This window comes from Lagenorhynchus albirostris, chromosome 5 (genome assembly GCF_949774975.1).
Source record: "Lagenorhynchus albirostris chromosome 5, mLagAlb1.1, whole genome shotgun sequence".
Lineage (NCBI taxonomy): Eukaryota > Metazoa > Chordata > Mammalia > Artiodactyla > Delphinidae > Lagenorhynchus > Lagenorhynchus albirostris.
This window is the reverse complement of record NC_083099.1, coordinates 103,041,209-103,067,569: the sequence shown is the minus strand read 5'-3', so window position 1 is coordinate 103,067,569 and position 26,361 is coordinate 103,041,209. Positions and strand designations below refer to the sequence as shown.

General features: G+C 34.0%; 1 protein-coding gene across 4 annotated transcripts in view; it reads left to right on the top strand.

The window, feature by feature from the left end:
- Positions 1-25,585, top strand: part of ARL13B (ADP ribosylation factor like GTPase 13B) — a 75,809-nt gene extending 50,224 nt beyond the window's left edge. For 2 of the 4 annotated variants that reach the window (XM_060150739.1, XM_060150738.1), the window contains 7 exons: positions 1,747-1,852; positions 3,303-3,505; positions 6,646-6,760; positions 9,923-10,148; positions 12,529-12,645; positions 13,613-13,681; positions 23,386-25,585. In XM_060150739.1, the coding sequence (XP_060006722.1) occupies positions 1,747-1,852; positions 3,303-3,505; positions 6,646-6,760; positions 9,923-10,148; positions 12,529-12,645; positions 13,613-13,681; positions 23,386-23,462 (913 nt within the window). In that variant the 3' untranslated portion in view covers positions 23,463-25,585. The remainder of the gene's footprint in view (positions 1-1,746; positions 1,853-3,302; positions 3,506-6,645; positions 6,761-9,922; positions 10,149-12,528; positions 12,646-13,612; positions 13,682-23,385) is intronic. The other 2 variants (XM_060150735.1, XM_060150737.1) reach the window with 2 other exon arrangements.
- The last annotated feature ends 776 nt before the right edge of the window (positions 25,586-26,361 follow it).

The window sequence follows — 26,361 nt, the reverse complement described above, 5'->3', positions numbered from 1 at the left end:
ACTTTTTAGCAAAAATCCAGCTAGTTAGTGCAAATGGAATACAGAACTAAAAAAGTCATGATTTTATAGCCACTTATATGATAATGGTATTAAACACAGGTCATTAATGGTTGCTAAAACCATTAGATGAAAGTTTAACGGAAAATTTTATTTTGGACAAATCAGGCTGACTGCAGCCTGAATCCATGGATCCATTTAACCATCACTGAAAGTGGTGCACTCAGATATTAAATGCCTCCTAAGTACTAGCAGCATCTATGAAATATGCTTGCCAAAATATTTCAACTTGAAAGCCATCCCGCCTGTATATTTAACTACTAGATGCAGGAAATACAGGGTGTGTATGTTAAATGACTTCATAAGGAAGATATCAGCCAAATCCTAAACATGGGAGATTCTATAGAAAAATGACTTGTTTTGTTTTACAGATAGATGTCATGGGAGGAAAAGAAGTGTTGGTCATAGTGTTGCAGGAGTGAGAGGTGTTGGCATTGGGGGTGATACTGATTCAAAAACAATTAAAAGAATAAATTGTAGTAATATGTATCTGGTTTGGATCTGGATTTGGACATAGCACTTGTAAAAAGATATTGAGGAATATTAATTTTTTTAAGAACTTAGGTGTGATAGTGATATTGTAATATTTTTTAATTTTTAAATTATGGGGTGACGTGATATGACTGATGGGGGAAGTGGAAGATACGTAGATGAGCAAGAATGGTACAAAACTGATAATTTTTAAAGATAGGTGATAGGGTTCATTAATTTTACTATGTACTTATTAAATAATATATATTTGCCTGAAACATATATCAAACCCTGACCAAGACAGTGTTTTATTCAACTTTTTGACCTCTGCCATCTGATAGGCAAATAGTGGTATTTTGTGGTAATTCCTTTTTTTTTTTTTTTTTTTTGCGGTATGTGGGCCTCTCACTGTTGTGGCCTCTCCCGTTGCGGAGCACAGGCTCCGGACGCGCAGGCCCAGCGGCCGTGGCTCATGGGCCCTGCCGCTCCGCAGCATGTGGGGTCCTCCCGGACCGGGGCACGAACCCGCGTCCCCTACATCGGCAGGCGGACTCTCAACCACTGCGCCACCAGGGAAGCCCCCTATTTTTTTTAAACTTATTTTGTTTTTTTCATTTGTTGTTCCTCAGTTTGTTCCTAATTGAGTGTAAGGTTTTCTATGCACAGTGCTATGCTAAGTAAATTAGATAAAAGTGGCCTCACTTCTCCAGTAAATTGCACATTTATGTGGACACACTCACACGGTGGAAATACAGGTGAGCTCAAATAATACAAGCTCTGAATGAATATTTGGGTATTTAAAGCATGATACAGATTGTATTTAAGCAGAAAAGGACATGGGATAAGAGCCTTTACATCATGATGCAGTGTATTTTAAGGGAAGGATATAATTAATGTGAAAGTTGGAATTGATGGCTGAGTGCTGTGGAAACTAGTCCACTTCTTTTTCTATTTGTACTTTTTTTGTTGGCCTGTTGACCTATTGCTTGTTTTCTTGACACTTCTCTTTACCTGATTTCCCTTTTATAGGCCAATTCTTACAGACTTACTTTAGCGGCAATAAAAAGGAAAAATGAAATAAATTGTACACTACTCTCTAAAACCAGTATGTTCTGTAATGAGTAGGGTTAAAACTTTGGAATAAGAACATGGTCAAAACAATCTTTTAAGTGGCTGTCTGATTATATATTTGCTATAAAACTACTTATGTCTCTCTAGGTTGGCAAATAAACAAGATAAGGAAGGGGCTTTAGGAGAAGCTGATGTGATTGAATGCCTGTCTCTGGAAAAACTGGTCAATGAGCACAAGTGCTTATGTCAAATAGTAAGTTTTGGGGGTTCTGCCCTATGAATTATGTTCGGTATAACTTAGGTTTTGTAAAGGTGATAAGCAATTAGGGGGTAGGTAGCTAACAAAATAATTTATTAGTGTTTTTTTTTTTTTTTTTTTTTTTTTGCGATACGCGGGCCTCTCACTGTTGCGGTCTCTCTCATTGCGTTGCACAGGCTCCGGATGCGCAGGCTCAGCGGCCATGGTTCATGGGCCCAGCCGCTCTGCGGCATGTGGGATCTTCCCGGACCGGGGCACGAACCCGTGTCCCCTGCATCAGCAGGCGGACTCTCAACCACTGCGCCACCAGGGAAGCCCTTTATTAGTGTTTTTAAAAAATTTTTTTAACCTGTTCTCACTGTTTTTTTAACACTTCTCACTGTTCATTTGATATTATTTATTACAGTGATATTTGTTTTCTATTTAGTTGTTACTGACTTCTATAAGCTATCTTTCATGATTTCAAAGACTTTAGGTTTGCTCTTTGTTTAAGACATTGCTGACAGGACCTGTAAGCTATACAAACATGTCATGCTATAAATTTTATAAAATGGTAAAAGTATAAATACAAAATTTATACTTAGGGGAAGTTTATAATGAATTTTAAAAAATTATATCAGGAGAGTTATCATACAGTCTTGAGAAGATGGACTGAAGATTTAATCATTTATTCTGGTTTCAGAAAATGATTGTTAGGCTGTCAATCGTAAAAGATGGTTACTGGGAACTCCCCGGCGGTCGAGTGGTTAAGATTCCGCACTTTCATTGCCAAGGGTGCAGGTTCGATCTCTGGTTGGGGAACTATGATTCCACAAGCTGTGCGGTGCAGCAAAAAAAAAAAAAAAGGGCTTCCCGGGTGGCGCAGTGGTTGAGAGTCAGCCTGCCGATGCAGGGGACACGGGTTCGTGCCCCGGTCCGGGAAGATCCCACATGCCGCGGAGCGGCTGGGCCTGTAAGCCATGGCCGTTGAGCCTGTGCGTCCAGAGGCTGCGCTCCGCAACGGGAGAGACCACAACAGTGAGAGGCCCGCGTACCGCAATAAATAAATAAATATATATATAAAAAAAGATGCGTACTGCCGTAAATTCCCTGGTATAACAAATTAAAACTTTCAGCGATTTTTAATAAGTAAGAGTATTTTTCTTCTGTAAGTTCAGTTTTGTCAGTGAGTTCGTTTAAAATTTAACTGTCAACTTTTTGTGTCATAATCGCTCTCAAAACTTACAGATATGATCCATAAAATATTTCCACTCCTACGTACATACTAATGTAGTGATCATTTCAAAGGTGTGTTTTGTAAGTTGAAGCAGGTGCTTCATATCATTAATTTAATGGGTTAATTAATTTTGATTTGCCAGTAATTATATCTTAATGGTTTGTCAATAAATTTTTGTAGAGATCTTTTAGTTTTAATCTTTAAGTCAAACAAATTGCTGTTTTTAAGGAACCTTGTTCAGCAGTCTTGGGATATGGAAAGAAAATTGACAAGTCCATTAAAAAAGGCCTTTATTGGCTGCTACATATCATTGCAAGAGACTTTGATGCCTTAAATGAGCGCATCCAAAAAGACACAGCAGAACAACGTGCTCTTGAGGAACAAGAGAACCGAGAGCGGGCTGAGAGAGTACGAAAATTACGAGAAGAAAGGTAAGTAGATTAATTTTGTAGCACAGTGCATATGAAAAATCAAAAACACCACACTTTTATTAATAATTTTTTTAGTTTTGTCTATTTAGGTTCCTCTTTTTGTATGAAGGAAGATACTAGGTAAATTTTTTATTTCTGTAGACCTGCACAAGTTTGGTTGATAGGGTTCTAAGTTTGGTTGATAGCACAATTGGCATCTAGTGGGAAGAGGCCAGGGATGCTGCTAAACATTCTGTGATGCACAGGACAGTTTCCCATAGCAAAGAATATGTCAGTAGACTGAGAAATCCTTCATTAGTCTCAGCAAAGATAGACGGTAAGCAGTGAGTGGATCAGCCAGCTGAAGCAAAATCTGATCTTCAACACTTGTTTTGTCTGAAAGTGGACTAAATTGCACTATCTCAGGTTTTAAAACATGCTTTTAAAATTATTTTAAAAATATGTTGCCTAAAGGGAAATTTTAAAAATAAGTTTAGCAAACTCTAAATTAAAAAAAAATGTTTATGTAAATTCTACCACAGAATCAGTTATAATAATGTTAATGCTGGAAGAAAGTACTCAGATTTGATTAGAGGTTGAATTTAGTTCTTAATCCCAAGATTTCTCTTTCTTTCTCCACTGACATGGCAGGAGAGGGAAGAAACAAAAAGATTTCTAAGTGAGCTCCTGTGAGATCCAAAGTGGTCTTCCATCTACCTAAGTAATATTGGCCTTCCATTTGCTTTAACAGTTGCAGCCTGGTAGGCAAGAACACACTAACTGCCCTTGGTGAGGTGCTCCTTTATGCTGTCAAGGAAATCCTCTGATTACTGGTATCTTTCATTTAATTCAGAGATAGGACTTAAAGGAAAATATTTGGAGAGATAACTCTTCTGTCCTCAAGGGCTCAATAACATGAGTAGGTCAGTCATCTCAGTCTCTCTTGATAACAATATGAGGTTTTAGTTCCTATGAGAATCTTTATTTTCTATTCTAGTGTATATTTTCATGATATAAAGCTCAGTACAACCAGTCATTCATACAAATATGCCTTCCGTGTATTTATAAAAATAAAATATATGGCCATACTTTTCTAAAGGCTTCTTTGCTTTTTCTCTACTTAGAAGAACAAAAAGAAAAAAAAATTGAGCTGGGTAAAAGAAATCTAATTAGTATTTTTTTTCAAGTTTTTACTTTTTCCATAAAGATATTCCAAGTCATGTTATGGCAGGCTTTTCTGGTACCCCATTCCCCTTTCCTCCTTTCTCCTAGCCATGCCACTTGTGGTCTGAGTCGTCTTCTGTTGAACAGAGACTGCATAATTAAATTTAGACAGGAATAATTAAAAAAAAACTTTTTATTGTTAAATACAATCTTATAGGTTTGGATTTTTTGTTGGTTTGGATATTTTTGAAAAAACAGTAAAACAAGCTATTATTGGTATCTGAAAATAGTATATTAATACCAGATACCTGAAATTGCTTACTAATAAATGAGTAACATTAGTGACTGTTGGGACTTCCCTAGTGGTGCAGTGGTTGAGAGTCCGCCTGCCAATGCAGGGGACACGGGTTCGAGCCCTGGCCCGGGAAGATCCCACATGCCACAGAGCAACTAAGCCCATGCACCACAACTACTGAGCCTGCGCTCTAGAGCCCGCAAGCCACAACTGCTGAGCCTGTGTGCCACAACTACTGAAGCCCGCACGCCTAGAGCACGTGCTCAGCAAAAAAGGGGCCACTGCAATGAGAAGCCCACACACTGCAATGAAGAGTGGCCCGTGCTCACCACAACCAGAGAAAGCCCGCGCACAGCAACAAAGACCCAACGCAGCCAAAAATAAAAACAAATTAAAAAAAAATAATGATTGTCCTGTAAGTATGTTTATATACAGAGTGCTTTCACATATATTACTTTACCTGAAATAACCCTATGAACTATGTATTTTATCCACATTTATGGGAAGGCAGAGGCTCAGGTATCCAGATAGATATCCAAGGTCACAGAAGTAGTAAATTGCAGATCTCTAAATTTTGGCTTCCTAGGTTCAGAATGAAAGTATATATCTTTCCATCATAGAACTTAATTAATAAGTGCTGTAGTAATGAACATTGACATTGTTTTACTATATACTATTGTTATACAGTCTAGTTGCAGATCTACAATGGTTATGTTCCTATCTTCAGCTGCTTCTTTTAGTAACTTATTACCTTCATCTATGGGGCAACATTAGCTTTAAATCACAGAGTAATGAAATTCTCAGTAGTAACTAATATAGAAAAACTTATTTAATCTAAGTGATATAGGGCAGCTTATTTCTATAGCCTCTTCTACTTATGCAAAGCAACAGTTGTTATCTAGTTCATTTATGATATATAACTAGACACAGCTCTTAAGATGAAGGTTAACAACAGGACTTATTTATCTGGTTAACATCAGTGAAGAGGACAGCATTTGTTTGGGAGGGTAATTAATAAATTGATAAATATAAACCCTTGTTACATAGAAAAATAATTAATATGCATCACTGATGTTAATAACTCAATCATAGGGAATGTCATTTTTGTCAGCATTTCTTTTTTTTTTTTATTTTTCTCTCTCTCTCTCTCTTTCTTTTTGGCTGCGTTGGGTCTTCATTGCTGCATGCAGGCTTTCTCGAGTTGCAGCCAGCGGGGTCTACTCTTCGTTGTGGTGCATGGGCTTCTCATTGCAATGGCTTCTCTTTGTTGTGGAGCGCAGGCTCTAGGCACGCAGGCTTCAGTAGTTGTGGCACACGGGCTCAGTAGTTGTGGCTTGCCGGCTGTAGAGCACAGGCTCAGTTGTTGTGGCACACGGGCATAGTTGCTCTGCGGCATGTGGGATCTTCCTGGACCAGGGATCGAACCCATGTCCCCTACCTTGGCAGGCAGATTATTAACCACTGCACCACCAGGGAAGTCCTGTCAGCATTTCTTTCTTTTAAAATTAAAATGATTAATCTTTACATGGGGATAGTGGCCTGTTACCTGCATAAAGATATCTGAAAATCTCTCAGTAATTCAAAGCCATGTCCAGATGTTTAAATTACTGAATTCAATAGCCTTAAACCTATTGGAAATGTTCTTAAACATAGTTCAGCATTTTCTCATAAGGAATTCCGATTTTTTTCCCTCAAACAATAGAGAACAAAGAGAGCGAGAGCAGGCTGAACTCGATGGAACCAGTGGTCTGGCTGAGTTGGACCCAGAACCAATTATTGTTAATCCTTTCCAGCCGATAACATCTGTAATCATAGAGGTATGCGATGGTGGCAAATGTAATTTTTATGTCTTAAGTTATAAAGTTGGAAGTTCAGAAAGGAGGCAGGGAGCTAGAAGTATTTCACCAGAGGTTGATTATTTGTAAAAGAAATTAAATGGGGGAGATGGGTTAAAGGTTTGCTGCTTTTTCTTCCTCTTCAAATTTACCTTCTGATCTAGTATAAAAAGGGAAGATGACTTCCGAATTAACTGAGAATGAAAATAAAGATTGAATGTAGCAACTATCACAGTTACTGTTCTGATAAATTTTTTTGTCACTTATTTCATATGATAATAGTATGTTGACTCATATTTACATTATCTTTATCCCTGTATTGCTATTACTATCCCTTTACAGTAATATTTAGATGCTTATGGTGCATTATAGTACATAAATGATTTTCTAGTTATTTTCCTAGGATACTTAATGTTTGAGACTATAATAAATTCTCTTATATCTGAATATTATTTATTTTAATTTTAAATGTCAGAAGTTTTACCAAAATTAATGTGTAGATTTTAATCATGAAGAAGTTATGGGGTTTTGTGTGTGTGTGTGTGTGTGTGTGTGTGTGTCCGTGTCCCCGTGTCTGTCTCTCTGTGTCTTTGTTTTCATTTGCTACTGGTGTTTGGAGTTTGCATTGGCCCTGCTTTAATCACCTTCAGCAGCTATTCCTCCTCAGTGACAGAGCTTCCTAAATCTCCTCTCCGTTCCCTCAGAGCTTAATGTGGCAGGTGGCTTGCTGGACCCGCCTGTATGTTCTCTATTCCTCTTCCCTGTCACTGCCTCCTTCCACACAGGTACTCATCCGGAAAAGTGGATGATTATTTCTTCCTTGGGGCTGCTGCTGAGGAGGGAGGCAGCTCCACAGGTAAGAAGATGAGTGTAGAGTTTTTGGTGTTGCTTTGTGTTTGCCAAATAGTTGGTAATATGAGATATTTGGTCTGAAGTTAGTTAGATACTAGAAGGTTAGCTGTATTTAATCTTTTTATTAACCCCATTGCATTTACCTTAAGCGTGTGCTTTTCTAAGTATAGTAAAGCAGTCTTAATAACTTGAGCTATTGTTTTGTGTCCATACTATTAAATATTGTGTTTGTCAAGTTTTATATTCTTTTAAAAATATTGGTAGAGGAAAAGAAAATCAAGTTTGGTTTTTTACTTTGAAACATTGATTTACTCTATATTTGTAATAAAGCTCACCTTATAGATAATGACCAATTACTTTATAGTACCATGGTTGTAAATTACTTAGAAGGCCTTAGCACTTCTACCAACATTGTATTTTTCACGATATAAAGATATGAACAATACTGGTATACAGCACAGAATATCTTATATTGAAGTCCCTGAATTAATTAGTGGCATGGGGAAAGTACACTTATTATGCTTTTAAAATACAGTAATTTTAAGAAGATCATCAGTAAAGGAATGAAATAAATGGAAATAAATTATCCATAGTCTCTCTTTTTCACCAGGCAAATTTTCTTTTCTTCCCCAAAAAACTTCTCCTTTAAAATATTACCTTACATTCATTCCTTTGATTTTATCACAGACAATAAAAATGGTGAGATATTGGTTCCAGAATAGATAAACAGATCAATGAAACAATAGTAACAAACCAAATTATATATAAGCATTTAGTGTAAGATAGATGTGGCATTTCAAATCTGGGAGAAAAGGATATTGGGACAACTGAACAGTCATTTGGAAAAAAGTAAAATTATTGAACACTGTATACCAAATTAAATTTCAAAAGACTTAAATGTATAAAAAAAGAAGACTTAAAAATACTCACATAATACAGTTAGACATTGGTATATACTTGGAGGAGGTTGAAACTTTCAAAGCAGGACAATGAGGCCACAAATCATAAAGTGAAAAATAGGTAGATCGTATTATATTCAGTATTTAAAGAGATGTTCTACAGAGTTAAAGACAGAAAAAAAAACCCAAGCTAATCCTAATGAAAAATATTTGAGACCCAGGAAACAACAAAAAAAGAACCCTTAAAAAATTACTGTGTAAATAATGAAACTCTAGTAGAAAAATGAGCATTGGGTTATCATGGGTAGTTCTTTAAAGAAAAAATTAAAATGGCAATAAGCATATTTAATAACTTATCTTCAGTTGTATTGATAATAAAAATATTCAATGATAAATCAACACTGAGGTAAAAAATATTTATTAGTTTGGCAGAGATGTAAAAGATTGATAATGATTAAAAAAGCATTAAAAAAGATGTCACGGGGAGGACTTCCCTGGCAGTCCAGTGGTTAAAACTCTGTGGTTCCACTGTAGGGGGTGTGGGTTCGATCCCTGGTTGGGGAATTAAAATCCCACGTGCCGAGTGGCGAGGCCAAAAAAAAAAAAAAAAGATATGGGAAAATACACTCTCTCAACCCTTTGCCTGTGGTGTAATTTTACTTTAGTTTTTCTGAAGGAAAGTTTGTAGTATGGCACATTTAAAAATGTGCTTACTCATTGATCCAACAGCTTGACTGTTAGGAATTTATTCTAAAGAAGTAATTCAATGATTATATTTCTTATAATAGTGAAAGGTTGAAAATCACTTCTTTGTCCATTGATTGGGTATTGGTAAAATAAGATGATAGAACCATTCAAAACGATTGCATAATTGATGAAAGTAGTAATGGCTTACACATATAGCATTATATAATATTTTCATAGCTAACACTTTATTATGTGTCATGCAATATTCTAAGCACTTTATAGTTCATTGACAAAGAAAGAAATGTATATTCTTAAATTAAAATTTCAATTCTTTTTTGTTTAAAAATATACATAAATATGTATATATAGACAATCAATCACATTTATGTATGTTTGTGGATGGTGTATGTCTGTACATGTGTGGGGTAGGCAAAGAAAAGCACCTCTTTGTGACTATACGTCAAACAGTGGTCATCTCTAGATTGTGAAATTACTGGTAATATTTGTTTTCTTTCTTTATACTATCTCTGTTTTCTGAATGTTTGACAATTAGCATGCTTTAATGATAGACTCAACAAATAATTTTTTAATAGAAATATCACATTGCCTGGAAGTTACAGAATGCTCTTGGATTATTTGATTTCTCCCTTAATACTATCTTAGATATGACTATTATATTAAAAATGATATATTTCATTTTTGTCAGAATGAAAAAAAACTTGAAAGAGAGAAAAAGAGGCAAAATGTGGAGGAAGACAGTGATGGCTGTCCCCTGAAACATAAAATGGACCATGAGCAAATAGAGACACAGAGCCAGATCAGTGACAATAGCCAAAAAAACAATGGGTTCGGAATAGTAGAAAATTATAAGGAGGCATTAACACAGCAGTTGGAAAATGAAGATGAGACAGACCAGCAGTCATCAGAATCAGGTGATAATCTAGTTATTAAAAATATATATACTTATTTATTTTTATATTTATTTTATTTATTTTTAAGTTTTATATATTACATATAACATAAATAATATATATAAAACTTAAAAATACCTCTTTCATTTGTCATGATTATTTTCATAAAAAATGTATTGCAAGATCTTTCATCTCCAAATGCGTTATTTATCATGGTTTTCTCTTGAATTTTAGGTAATCATTAGTCAGTTTGCTAATTTATGTTTTTATTCATGATGCCTTAAAATCTAGTCCTTTGTAACTTAAAAGAATTTCAGCTGAGAATTCATTTTCAAAAACTTGGAATATTGCACAGCCCCAGGAATCTTTGGAACATATTTAAAACCTTTAAAGCTTTTGGAGGTTTGTTTTGTTTTTCTTAATCCTCATAATGTTATGATCAGCATCATTTCCTTTACTTGCTTGTTATTTCTATAGGATGCAGACATAATCAGTTGAACATTTTGGAAGTTTTATCAAATAGCCATATTACTCTTATTTTAATATTATACAACATCTTCAATTCATAATTATTTTACTTTTTCTAAGTGGTTATGTAATTTAACAGGAAGTTCACATCTTTTGGTATCATAGAGAGAGCCTCTGCCTTTGGACTCAAGACATCCTGGGGTAGCATCCAGACTTTCTCACCTACTAGATATATGTTACGTTATATAGTGTTCTTCAGTCTTCGTCTCCTCTCTAAAATGGGGTTGTCATCTTTTTTTTCACCAGGCTTTTAGGTTTACTTATAATAAAAGTAACTCTATGGTGTTCCTAGCACAGGGCCTGACACATGGGAAATACCCAATAATCATTGCTTCCTTGCCATTCCTAGTTAGCAATATGGTTCCATGGTATATAAGAATTTTTGTACAGTATCAAAGAGTTTATGAAAATAAGATCTCAGTCCCTGAGCTGCAGATTAGCTCAATGGATATTTTGCTATATAGAAATAATTAGATTTGAAAGTTATAGTTTTGTAATTTGGGAAGTTAGGGTAGCCACATTTGTACCCATATCGCTCTATCAACAGTGTAAAACAAAAAGTAGACTTAAAGTGGCCTCTCAATATATTGGAAGAACTCTTTCAAACACTAATATGTTGTTAAAGAACAAAATGATTTGGTAGATGATTTGAAAATATTATTTAACACAGCACTATGCTATTTACCATAGCAGTTCTCGGGTATATTATTCTCATTATACAGAATAGGAAACCAGGGCCTTGGAGAGGTTGAGTAATTTAAGATCATATGTCTCATCTGCGGCTGTACTGAGACACACTTCCCTCAACTTCAGGTCCTCTGCTTCGTATCCTATGCTTGTCCATGACCCTGTTCTACTGCCCATCCGAAAGTACCATATGGTTCTGGAGGTTCTCTTTCCTTTCTCCCAGCTGTAAAGCTTACAGCTTTAATTGTAAAAAGATGTCTCCGTTTCTATCTAGAGTAAAATGTCTCAAGTGATACTAATTTACTTAGAAAAATAATGTTTCTAAATATATTTGTATTTCTCATTGCTTTATAGGTTTCATAGATGTTGGCTGCTTGTTGTGTAACAGATAATTTCCATTTTAGAAAATGTATTATATATATAAATTTAGCAATTTGGGATTGTCAGTGAAAATATTTCAGTGACTGTGATGTTTGGTTATTTAACTACTGTGCCTTCCTGGTTCACGTTGTTAAAGTTTACATGTTAACAACACAGATGCACTTAAAATGTTCATATGTGCTTAAGTGAGAATCTGTAAATAGTTATTTTTAGAAAGATTACAAATTCAATTCTGTAACGTCTAACAATGTGAGTTTTGGTTACATATATTTATATTGGGCGTATCTTATTTGGGGGTTATTTTCATGGATAATGTGTTTAGATTTGATTGGGGTGTTTTTTCACATTTCAAAGGATTATTTTTGGACTTATACCTAGAATCATTCTGTATATCCTATTGAGACAAACCAATTCCTCTCCTTTTTCTCCAGGTCATTCTGAGTTTCATGGAAATCCCTGCAGCTAGATAATTCCATTTACTTAGTATGATATTTGGGGAAAAAAATATTACTTTTGGAAATACCGACTTTTTTTGTATTCCAAATCACCTTTCATAGAACTTAAAATATGGCTTTTTGCCATTTGTGTCATATTCATCAATCATTCATCCAATAAACCATCACTTAAAAATTTATTCTTAGTAAAGGCAAGTTCACAGTTCATTATTGGTAACAATTTTTAAGTTGAATTGAAGATATATTCCTATGGTAATAATAATATCAATATTCTAATTCTGTTCTTTAGTTTTTATTATAGAAGTAACTTCTTCACAGAGGCATAAAGTTTCATGTTTATATTCTTACAGATAACAGTAAAAAGAAAACTAAGAAGCTAAGAATGAAAAGGAGCCACCGTGTAGAACCTGTTAATACAGATGACTCTGTTCCTAAGAGTCCAACACCACCCCCACCTCCTCCTCCTGGTGAGTTAATTGATGTTGATACTGAATTTAGAAATACTGCTTTAAACATTGAAGAAAAAGAAAGAAATTATGCAGTTTTTATTCAGTATATTTATTATCTTGTGAATTGTGAAAAAGGTAGAATTTTTTGCTCCATCTACTTTGTTCAGAATTTATCAACATAAATATCTGTTGCTTTTTTATTCAGAAAAAATGTTTTATGAAAGTAAAAAAATAAGTAAAAATTAATAAGAAAACTTTACCTAAGCACTTCTTATAATGGATTCAAGTCCTATTTGAAATATCAGTACCCAGATTGCTAAAAGGAATTTAAGTTTAAGGAATGGATGGCTAACATGAGCTTTTAAAAAATTAGATCTTTCATCCTGAAAGTTAACATTTGAAACCAAGATGTGTGAGTGTTTCCATTATATTTCCAACATTCATGCCGACCTTCTAAGCTGTTATGAGGATTAAGTGGAATACTGCATATAAAGCACTGGGACATACTAACTGCACAATAATCGTAATTTTTTAGCACTGGGCATAGTACCTCACATACTCAATAAATATCAAACGTATATATTTATAGTTTCCTTTTAGCCCTGCTAGAAGGCTTTAGATGGTAACATTTTCCTTGAGAATTATTTTAAGACTCATTTCTAGTATTCCATTTAATAAGTGTACATTTCTTTTAGTCTCTGTTGGGGGTTAGAATAGTAGCCTAAGGTTATTTATGATGGTAGTGAGGATGCTTATATTTTTAATGAAAGGTAAATAAAAATTTTAAGCAGATATTACCAACCTATAATTACATTTTTAAATAGAAGCCATTTAAAATGGGTTTATGGTTATTCAGTACTGCATCATTCAGTATATATGAATTGATATTGAAGTTATATACATTCCTGTCAAGAAAGGGATCCTCTCAACAGACCTAAAGAGATATTGTTTAACAGTGTTTTTAAATGTTTTTCTTTTTCTTTAGTTGGCTGGGGAACCCCCAAAGTCACTAGACTTCCAAAACTTGAGCCTCTTGGTGAAACACGTCATAATGGTAATGCAAAAGGATCAGTTTTCAAAGCTCTACGTATCACATTCACTTTTCTTTACCTCATTACTTCAACAAACTTTTACTTTTGGAAGCCTTTCAAATCCACAACCATCCTTTTTCATTATACTCCACTTTTTTTCATTTATTTATTTTTTTATTCTTAAGTGCCCTTTGCCTCTATATAATTTGATTTGACCTTTATCTTAGAATACAGAGGTAAAGACCGTCAGAGCTTGTGTTTATCCATTATATATTAATGTAAATAGTTGTGAAAGGGAAAGAGTTTTAAATATCTTAAATATGAGACAGTACATTTATAGTGTTAAAAACTTCATTGTCCTATATATGCTCAATATACTCAATGATAATGTCGCATAATTGTTCTTTCTCTGCTTCTAATGATACTCAGCTGCTGTATATTACAATGAAGTAAAGAGTAACACAGTTTGTAAGATCAGAGACCAAATCAGTAAGCCAAATAAAGTTCAGCTAAATAGAAAGTTACTAAAGGCTTCATTGACTAAAGAAAACACTTTTTTTTGGATGAAATTAACACAAGGTTTAGTACAGCCAGTATAGGGCATAAGAACTTCACCTGGAAAACTAGAGAAAGGACAGTTGGGAGTAGAGAACTGCCTTATACAATAGGCAGAAGTTCTGATTTCAGACCATCAGCCCAGATTCTTTTAATAAAATATTTCTAAAATGCAGAAGGATAATTTTATATATGTATATAGTAACTCAATAAACTTCTTTATCAAGAACATTTCCTTTCTGATAGCTTTGTTTACCTGATCTAGAACTTGGTTTCCTAAGAAGACCCATTTACTAGGGAAAAAAAAATCAGAAGTTTAATCTTTAGAAAAGCCTTATATATAATTTGAAATTATATTGAACTGTATAAAATATTTTATTCAAAAAGTATATAAATTTAAATGTGCTGGTTCCTTTCTTTTTCTGAATACTGTGTCAATAATGAAATATTTCTTCATAATCATTAGTGAAAATTAAAAGGTTTTTTTCAATTCTAAAGACAGAAAGTTTGTCCTTAGACCATATCAAAATTACAGTGAAATCACATGTCTTTTTGGTTGCTGACTTTACATCATGATGTTTTTATTGACTATAATAGGTTAATTACTGTTTTATTACCCTCTGAAATTGTGTATGCTAGACTGCATTATCAGTTTAAATATTCACTGTGTTGTTAGAAACAATTAGATAATGCTAATATATGTGTGTATAAATACATGTGTGCATGTGTTTACACACAGATATATTAGCATTACCTAATTGTTTCTAACAACACAGTGAATATACATAAATACACGTATATAGAGAAAAATTAATTTCTCATATAACAGGTACTATTTTTTCTTACTGAATTGGGCATCCAACAAACAACTGTTTTGTATTTGACACCACCTGAAACATTGGTGTTGCCAAGATGAATAAGACGTAAATTCTACTTTTCTGGGGATCCTAGTCTAACAGAAAAGATAATACTCCAGCTTACTATAGTATATGTGACAATTCACAATATATGGTAAAAGGTTCTATGGTGTATAATTGGAGTACTGTGCACAAACTGCCTAGACAGTGAAAGTGGTATTAGGACTGGCTCTTTGAAGAATGAGAAGAGTCAGTAAGTAGAAGGAACAGACTATTCAGAGGTGGAGAGGTGGGAAAAGACATCGCTTATTTGGAAAATAGTATGAAGTTACTTGTGACTAGAGCTTAGTTAGGTTCATGTGGGTAGAATGGATAAGAAAGAGGAAGTTTAAAGTTATAGAGAGTGCTGATCTTTGAATTATGGCTTATAGCCAGATTGTTTAGGGCCTCACATGTATGTTAAGATGTCTGGACTCACTATAATTTTACAGGAGACACTATACATTTTTAGCAGAGAAATAGTATTACAAGGTTTATTGTTTAGGATAATAATTTTTGTCACAATGTAAAGTATAGACTAGATTGTGGTCACACCTGAAGTAAGGATCCCAGTTAGAAGCTGTTGCAGTAGTCAGAGTGAGAAGTGAAGATAGGAATTGGAATTGAGAATAAAAATGTATGCAAGGAATATATGAACAGTTATAAGTACTATATAATGAATGGATGTATGGGATAAAAGGAGAGAGGAACAGGAAATTATTTGGCTCAAGGAGCTAGAAGGTTGGTGCTATTTCTGAGACTGAAAATACATGAGGAGGAAGGAAACTTTCTCTGGAGGTGTGTGTAGGCTTATCTATTTGGAAATTTCTATAAGCCAGTACAAATAAGATTTTGGAGCTCTGGAGAAAAGGGACACAGGTGGGTGGGAGGGTATGTAGGTAGTTTGTTTTTTCAGTTGTCATCGCACAATAGGAATGCTTTGTTCTGTAATAGATGTTTTGTAATTGGTTACTGAATGAATGCAGTTGAAAGAATGATAGTTTCCTGTTTCTGAGGGAAAGTATGTAGAATAAGGAGAAAAGAACTAATGGTAGCATCTAGGGGGAACATTATAGTTAGAAGCAAGTGAAAAAGAGGTTGAAAATTGGCTAAAAAGGTTGTTTTTTGTTTTTGCTTTGTTTTTCTTTGCTTTCCTGTATTTATTTTTAAATTAGAACTCCTGGGAAAGAATTATAATCAGTTAAGTTTAAGACCACCATTGTTCTAATATATCAGTTAATTTTAAGTATGTATCAATAAACTTAACTTTTCAGAGCAAAGAATTAGACATCCTAACTTCACAAGTTTTTAAATATCTGTATTATTTTTTCTCATAAATTTTAAGGCAAAGTATACCTTATCTAGGTAAAAAAAGATGTACAATCAACTCTGCTTTCATTAATGGAGAAGAAAGTAGGTATAATAAATTTAAATTTTTAATTAAAAAGCTTAAATTAGTTTTTAGTGTTTGTCACGAGATTTTCATCTGAGATGCTGATAGTTGCCAATTTTATAATCTCATTCTCTTCTCTTCCCTAACTTTGTACACATTTATTTGAATGTGGTTGATGGCAAGGAGACAACAGATACATGACAAACAAGGGTAAATAATTAAAAGTTAACTACATTTGGGTTTGGCATTTAAAATTTACTGAGATGAAAAACAATTTGTTGTAGTCAAATTAGGAATTAAGGCAGATTCTTATTTGTTCTTTGATTAGAGACATTTACCTTGATGGCAATTTAATTTTATTACTTTTCTAATTTCTTTTATTTTCTGTAAACTTCACTCTGTGTAACAGGTAAGACAGATGCATTCTTCACTTTGTAAATACTCTCAATCGGTACTTTATCAACATGTTACGTGTTATACATCATGAGAAATAAATCCAAGATTCTGTTAGCCAAAAATACCAAGTGCAAAACTAAAGAATATTTTCAAATCTTAAAATATGAATCAAGATTAAATTTTGTATGTTAAAAAGTTTGAAGCCCTTTATAAAAATGTGTGTCAATTAGTTTGGTCATATCAGTCGGGCACTATGATCAACTTATATCCCCTACATTTAAGGCAATAAGAAACCTATTTTGTGTAGAATGGTTTAATTCTGGCGGTTAAATACAGAATCACATTTAATCAAAAGAAACTTTTTCTTTGTGATGATTAAATTAAATCAAATACAGAATTAAATTAAATACAGAATTATTCTGAAATAATACAGAATCAACTGCAAAAAAAAAAATAATTTCTTGGGAGGGAAAAAGATACTTCTTGCCATGTGTATGTGATTTATCTTTTTAGTAGGGTACTTTTAAATTCCAGAAGTAAAACATAATAGAAACGGTATTCATTCTGGTTTAATCTTGAGTTCTGTTATGTGTTATAATTCTCATTAATTTTGAAATCAAGAAATTAGAAAAGGCATACTTTAAATTTATCAAATAATTGTCTCTGTTATAATTTTAATTATAGCAATAGTAATAACTGTATATACTATGTGACTGGCATATTGCTAAGCACTTTAGGTACATTATCTCATTTTAATTCTTCTAATAGCCTTGTAAGATGGGCAATTTTTTGTGTAAGGAACTTATACCCCAAGGTCACATAGCTATAAGTGGCAAAATCAGGATTTGAACTTAGGTCTGTCCAGCTTTGAAATCCATACTTTGAATTCATTATATTATATTATTACATTAAGATTTGTTAGAGCATCATTGCAGCTTAGTAGTTGCTTTAAATTTATAGTTGCTTGAACAATCATTTTCTCCTAATTTTTTTAAAGAGGCAAGAGTATACAGTTTATTATTTAAAATTTTTTTTTTGTTAAGTAATGATATAGCTGTGGCAAATCAAGTATTGTCTATGGTACACTCTGGTAGAGGCTGCAAACTGATGACACAAGGCAAATCTGACTGTTTAACCAAACTGATGACACAAGAGCAAATCTGACTGTTTAACCAAACTGATGTTCAAAATGTTTGAAATAGGGGGTACATGATGGTGGTATGTCTCATTACTGGTGGTGTTAACCTTGATCATTTGGATAAGGTGGTATTTGCCACATTGTAATATGTTACTGTTTTCCCTCTTTGTAATTAGTAAATATTTTAGAAGTGATTCTTTGAGATTATGCAAATATTCTGTTCTCCACAAACTTTAGCCTACTAGTTTTAGCCTCCATCATTGGACTGTGTCTGCAATAATTATTACTATGGTATTTGCCTAATGGTAATTTTCTGTTTCTCTTTCTTACATTGAAATTTATTCAGATTCATTATTTAATTTATTTTTTATTTTTTCCTTCCAGTTTTATTGAGATATAATTGATTTAAAGCACTATATAAGTGTAAAGTATACAGCATAATGACTTGACTTACGTACATCATAAAATGATTATCACAATAAACTTAGTGAACATCCATCATCTCATACAGATAAAAACAAAAGAAAAAGAAACTTTTTCCTTGTGATGAGAACTGTTAGGATTTATTCTCTTAACAACTTTCATATATAACATACAGCAGTGTTAATTAATTAATCATGCTTTACATTACATTCCTAGTACTTACTTATTTTATAACTGGAAGTTTGTACCTTTTGACCACCTTCGTCACCATACAAAGATACTACATTATTATTGACTATATTCCCCACTCTGTACATTTCATCCCTGTGACTCATTTATTTTGTAACTGGAAATTTGTACCTCTTAATTTCCCTCACCTACTTCACTCATTCCCCCAACAACCCTACTGCCCTTGCTACCCACCTCCCCTGTCCAGCAGCTATTTGTTCTCTGTATCTATGACTGTTTCTGTTTTATGTTTGTTCATTTGTTTTTTTTTTTTAGATTCCACATGCCAGTGATATCATACAGTATTTGTCTGACTTGTTTCATTTAGCATAATACTCTCTAGGTCTATCCATGTTGTCAAAATGGTAAGGTATCCTTTTTTTTTTTCTGGCTGAGTGATATTCCAGTGAGTGTGTGTGTGTGTGTGTGTGTGTGTGCGTGTGTTTATATGTGTATCACATCTTCTTTATCCATTCGTCTACTGATGGGCACTTAAGGTTGTTTCATATCTTGGCTATTGTGAATAATGCTGTAATGAATAAGGGGGGTGCACATATCTTTTTGAATTAGTGTTTTTGTTTTTTTTGGAAAAATACCCAGAAGTGGAATTGCTGGACTGTATGGTAGTTCTATTTCTAATTTTTTGAGGAACTTCCATACTGTTTTTCATAGTGGCTGCTGTGCTGTTTACTTTCCCACCAACAGTGCATGAGGTTCCCTTTTCTCCACATCTTCACCAACATTTGTTATTTGTGTTGTTTTTGATGATAGCCATTCTGACAAGTGTGAGGTGATATCTCATTGTGGTTTTAATTTGCATTTCCCTGATGATAGTGATGTTGAGCAACTATTCACATGTCTGTTGGCCATCTGTCTGTTTTCTTTGGAATAATGTCTATTTAGGTCCTCTAGCCCATTTTTTAATTGGATTGTTTGTTTTTTTGATGTTGAGTTGCATGAATTCTTTGTATATTCAGATGTTAACCCCTTATTGGATATATCATTTGCAAATATCTTCTCCCATTCAGTAGGCTTTCGTTTTGTTCATAATTTCCTTGCTATGCAAAAGCTTTTTAGTTTGATGTAGTCCCATTTGTTTATTTTTGCTTTTGTTTCCCTTGACTGAGGAGACATATCCAAAAAATATCGTTAAGACTGATGTCATAGAGTGCACTGCCTATGTTTTCTTCTAGGATTTTTATGGTTTCACATTTTACATTTAAGTCTTTAGTCATTTAAAATTTATTTTTGTATATGGTGTGAGAAGGTAATCCAGTTTGATTATTTTGCGTGTAACTCTCCAGTTTTCCCAGTACCATATATTGAAGAGGCTGTCTTTTCTCCATTGTATATTCTTGCCTCCTTTGTCATGGCCTTTTTTTTAGTGGCAGCCCTAGAGTTTGCAATATACATTCACAACGAATCCAAGTCCACTTTCAAATAATACTATACAACTTAATGGGTAGTGTGAATACCTGTAATAACCAAAGAATCCTAATTCTTTCCTCCTGTCCCTTGTTTCATTGCTATCATCATTGATTTATATATAAGCATATATATAAGCATATATAAGCATACATAAGCATTTATATATAAGCATATATGTACATAAGATATGCATATAAGTATATATAATCAGATACATTGTTGCTATTAATATTTTGAACAAACTGTTATCTGTTGGATCAATTAAGAATATGAAAAATAAGTTTTCATTTTACCTTTACATATTTCTTCTTTGATACTTTTTCTTTCTTTATGTAAATCTGAGTTTCTGATGTTTATTATTTTCCTTCTGTCTGAAGAACTTTTAACATCTCTTGCAAGGCAGGTCTAATGGGAACAGATTCCTTCAGTTTTTGTTTTTCTGAGAAAGTTTTTATTTCTCTTTTACTTTTGAGGAATAATTTTGCATGGTATAGAATTCTAGGTTGGTGTCAGTTCTTTTTTCTCTAAATACTTAAAAAATTTCACTCTACTTTCTTCTTGCTTGCATGGTTTCTGGGGAGAAGTTGAATGTAATTCTTACCTTTGTCCACCTACTGGAAAAGTGGTTTTTCCCCCCTGGCTTCTTTCAGGATTTTTTTTTTTCCTTGATTTTCTGTAATGTGAAAATGATACACCTGGATGTAGTTTTGGGGACATTTATCCTGCACAATGTTCTCTAAGTTTCTTAAATCTGGTGTTTGGTGTTTGACATTACTTTGAGGAAATTCTCAGTCATTATTGCTTCAGCTGTTGCTTCTGCTCCTTTCTCTCTTCTCCTTCTGGTATTCCCATTACATGTATGTTAGACCTTTGGTGCTTGAACAGTTCTCGGATGTTCTCTTTTTTTCTTTTCAGTTCTTTTTGCTTTTTAGTTTTCAAGGATTCTATTGATATATATCTCTTTTCCCAGCCATGTTCAGTTTACTAATAAACCCATCAAACGCATTCTTCACTTCTGTTACAGTGTTTTTTTCTCTTTTCCCAAAAGCATTTCTTTCTGGTTCTTAGGACTTCCATCTCTCTGCTTACATTTCCCATCTGTTCTTGCATGCTGTCTACTTCATCCATGAAAGCCCTTAGCTGATTAGTCATAGTTGTTTTAAATACCGGGCCTGATAATTCCAGTATCAGTGCCATATCTTGTTTTGACGCTTGCTCTGTCTCTTCAAATTGTGTTTTTGCCTTCTGGACTTTTTTCTTGATAGTCCAGCATGATGTACTTGGTAAAAGGAACTACTGTAAATAGGCCTTTAGTAATGCCATGGTGCTGTGTGGTGGCAGGGGAAGCATGCTATGTTCCTGTGATTAGGTCTCAAGTCTTTTAGTGAGCCTGTGCCTCTGGACTGTTAACTTCTTAAGAGTTTCTCAATTTTTTTTTCTCCCCCATTAAGTGGTGCAGAATGGCTAGGGCCAGCTGGAATTGGTTATTGCTCTTCCCCAGGTGGGTTAGGTTCTGATAATACCCCAGCAGGTTAGACTCTGGTTAACTAGTTTCCTCTGAGTGTGGGCCTTGTTAAGAACAAAATACTCCAAGGTATTTCATAATGGTTCCTTTTCCCCTGCTCTGCTGTGAGCAGGAGGGGATTTTTCTCCAGTATTTACTGTGGGAATTTGTTCAGTCTCCTGGAGCTGAATCTCACAATATCGGGGAGGGGGGTCCCCCTTATGACTTAATTTCCCTGGAGTTTTTAACTCTCAGGCTGGTCCACACTGAGCATCCAGCATTTTGTCAATCACATTTCAGGTTTTCCTACCTGGACACTGGTTCCCTCAGCACTTTCCATTCATGAATGTCTGGCCTGGTAAACTGAGACTTCCTGTGTTTGCCTGTCTCTCCAATACTGAGGGCAGTGGTTTGTTTTGTGACCTCCCCTCTCTTACTGATCCCAGAAGAACTGGTGATTTTTTAGTCTGTTCAGCTGTTTACTTCTTGTTAGTATGGAGTGACTTCTAAGCTTCTTAAATGCTGTTAGGACTTTGCTAAATTAATGTTTGTTAAGTAGAGCCCCTGGCCTCAGTTCAAAAAGACCAGAAGAGAAATTGAAATAGAGAAATTACTCACAGGTCCTGAAGGAAGTACATGACATGCTTCAAGGGTTCCACAGTGAGAAGTGGGAGGTCAAGGCAAGCTGTAGGCAGAGAGAACTGCAGTACCTGGGCCACATGCCTTTATTAGGGTCTGTGGATGGAGTGCTTTGGGGTTCCCAGGCTAAGGCCAGATTGGTCAGTTTAAACCAAAACAGCGGAGTTTTGGTAAGTTCCTCTGGGGTATTATCTAAGGGAAGGTGAGGGAGACAGTTGATCACGAAGGCCATTGGGGAAGTCATATCAGGAACTTAGCATTTACCTGTGATTCTGCAGGCTGTTTTCTAGAGCATGTTCTTGCATGAGGTGCTAGTATCTATTTAAGGCCCCCACAGGCCACTTGGCCAGACAAAATAGATGCTGAGGCAGCAATACCATGGAGTAGCTTAGCTAAACTCCGGCCCATGCAGAACTGGAAATGGGCCCCTGAATATATTTTTAATATATTTATTTCAAGTAATCTTGAACACCTGTGCTTCTAGAATAATTTTTAAGGTAATAGGCCAGAAAATACTTACTGAAGGTTTCCATATGCTATTAAATTGATAAACCTAAATTTATGGTAATTAAGGGCTAGGAACTTATTATGAAGTACAAATTAAGACTGTTTCTGTATCAAATATGCCCTAAATCAATGAACTATATTGAAGCATCATTGTAAAAGATTCCTATGTACCAGAACACTAAGATAATTAATGAATTTTTCTCTGCAAATTCCTAGAAGTAATAGCCATTGGATAAGGATATGGATTGTACAAATACTGATTTTATCAGGGCTTTGGCAATAGGTTCCATAAATTTTAGATGTTTGTTGTTTGCTTTGTTCTAATGTGAACACTTAATTGGAAACAATAATAATAATATATACATTAGGTGCAGCTTTTTATTAAATCAAGTAGAGATTAATTTATAACCTAGAGTTATGAATTTACGCTAGTGGTTGTGTTTTGAATTTATTCAAGTTTTTTTGGATTCTGCCTTTTCTTTCCCTTGTCCTCCCCAACCATTGCTTCACCTGTAAAGTCAGAGTGTCTTACTCTTTTAAAGGTGGAAATTAAAGAATTGTGTCAGAAATCTTGATTTACCATAAGACTTGTATATTTTTGGTACCCCTTCTTTGCACAGACTTCTACGGGAAGCCACTGCCTCCCCTGGCTGTGCGACAGAGACCTAACAGTGATTCTCACGACGTCATATCATAACCAGCTCATATGGATGCGCTCTGTTAAGGTCGGCAAGATGAGCTGGAGGACCTTCTTTCTCAAAGGAGAAAAACCCTGAACATCGATGACTGGGGCAAGACAACAAGCAGTATCAGTGAGCCAAAGACCTGACTGTTTTGATAATTACTTACCCATGGTCTTCATGGTTCAAAGAAAAAAAAGAAGCAAAATGACCAGCAAATGGGACAAGCATTTGGACCAAGTTAGCAAAAATTAGTGTTGACTCTGATTTATACATCCCCACTCATGGGCATATTCCTGAAGGAAAAGCTGTTCAGAAAAAGAGCGAATGGACTCTGTACACTTTCTTTACTATTTGTTTAATAGTCTTTATTTCTGTATCTTAAACATTTGTAAGATATATGTGCATGGAAAGGGAATTCTTAGGAATTTATAACCTAAATTTTTAACTTTTTATATTTTTCTAAAACTTTGGTTTAAGAATTTTAATTACTAAGATATTGACTGTGCACTTTTCTATAGATGCTTTGTTTAAACTGTGTCTGGAAAATGGAGTTGATTTACATGACAGACATGAACTATACAAACAGGATATATTTATATGGTTTGAGGTATGTTTTATAATAGTACTGTTCTTGAAATATACATCCTAATTTTACCTTATTTTAAGATATCTTTTTAAAATCGATTCTCAGATTTTTATTTTACCAAATTATGTTATTTGAAAGCACTAATTAATTAATTGAATTTTTGTTGTTTGTTTTCTTTGGTGATGTTCCCAATAAATGAGAGACACTTGCAATACCTTTTGACTTAAATGCTTTTTAAATTAATAAAACTGTTTTCTGAGATATTATTAAAAGTTCCAATAAACACCTCTTTCAAAGATTAGATCTTTTCAGAGATCAGGGTGCTTCTTCTCACTCCCTTGTTCTATCAGAAGCTTCAGTGACTCTTTTAGGTTATTCTAATTCTCTTTTGCCTTGAAATTAAAGGCAAAAAGACCAGAAAAGCTACTGTAGTCCAGAGACTTTATTTTATAACCGGGAAATACTTGGGTACTAAAGAAATAAGAATGAAATGTTGGTTTAAATTACATTTATAAAGAAATAATTCCAAAATAATTACTTAATTTAAAATAATAGTACTTCTCTTGCACTGAAGAACGGCATCTATAGGATTCTTCCTCATCTGGCATTTAGACAAACTTTTAGATATATATTTTGAATAATAGATTCAAATGTTTAATTAAAAGCATCCATTTACATCAAGGTGAAAATACTCTAACCCAGCAGTCCCCAACCTTTTTGGCACCAGGGACCATCCCCCACACACACCGTCTGTGGAAGACAATTTTTCCATGGACGGTGGGGGGATGGTTCAGGAGGTAATGTGAGTGATGGGGGGCGATGGGGAGCGGTAGATGGAGCTTCGCTTGCTCGCCTGCCCCTCACCTGCTCTGTGGCCTGTTCCTAACAGGCCAAGGACTGGTATCGGTCCGCAGCCCGGGGGTTGGGGACCCCTGCCCTAAACAGTAATCACCTTGTTAAAATTGGTCAGTTTGGCAACTTGTACTGTTAACAGACTTATACTGGTATCTGACAATAACATGATTAAGTATGTCTAAGACAGTTTAATACGATTATTTACTTTTAAAATTTTCTTTAGAGCATCACATTTTATTCACATTTTTTAACTCATTGAACGCGTTTATTAATCAGGTCACTTATTACTGTAGTCAGCATCATATGCAGTTTTTTGGAGTTTTGTACATGGGACCTACTTAGCACACTGAATAGAAAAAGCGTTCTATTTCAGATACAAAATTCATAACAACCTAAATTTGATACGTGACTGAAGTGTAAGGAAAAGCAACACAAGAAGACAATGTAAATTTTGAATTGGATTTTAGAGAAGAAACTTGTTTGTATATCTTTTTTGGTTCCATTTTGTAAAATTTACATTTATTCATTTTCTAAAACCTAAACTAACACTTTTGCCATTTTTAATATTCATCTAGTTTGGGAATAGATATAAATCTTTAAAATTTTTGTTTCCTACCAGTGATTACTGTAGTGTACAATAATTACTGAGTCCATTTAATAAAAATAAATAAAAATCATTTTCAAGATTTTGAAATTAAATATATGATAAAATGGAATAAATGTTTTATATCTCTCTCAAAAATTAATTTGTATTCTTAAAGCATTCTAAAAATATTTTTAAAGTTTTGTAAATCCAGGTGGCTTTTAACAAGTAAATGCCTATTTTGTTATATGCTGCATTTTTATTCTTAATCATTATGAATTATGACATTTTCACACAATAAAAATAATTTCATCAGTATGCTGTTTTGCTTTTCATTTGAGAAACTTAAATGATTTCATTTTGGTAACGAAATAAAACATTTTTTTAAATATGATTGTTGACATTTTAAATTGATAGATTAAAATGATAAATTTTTTGTTACTTTACATGAAAAACTTTTTTCTCTGCATGCATTTTTATATATATGGGAAAGAACATTGTCATTTCAAAGGCAGTTAAACATACATCATATCACCTTATGTTTCTAGATGACTTGATGTCTGTCTCTTGTTAAGATAAAGCTACTAACCAAAAGATAGTTTCACTTTTTTGAAAGATAATTCTCTATACTTTTATGTGTAAAATGCATATATAACATATATACAATTGTGTATGTAGTTGATTTAAGTAGAAAACGTTTTAGAAGCAACACTAGAAAGAAATGTTGCAAAATGCTAATAGTGAATTTTTTAGTTATTGGTCATGTGTTTTCCTCAATTTTTCAAGCTAGTTTTTTGTAATTTGTCTACTTTTATAATGGAGGAAGCAAATTCATAATTTTGTAAAAATTAAGTGCCATGTTTTCTGCAAGTTTAAAATGAAATGCTCT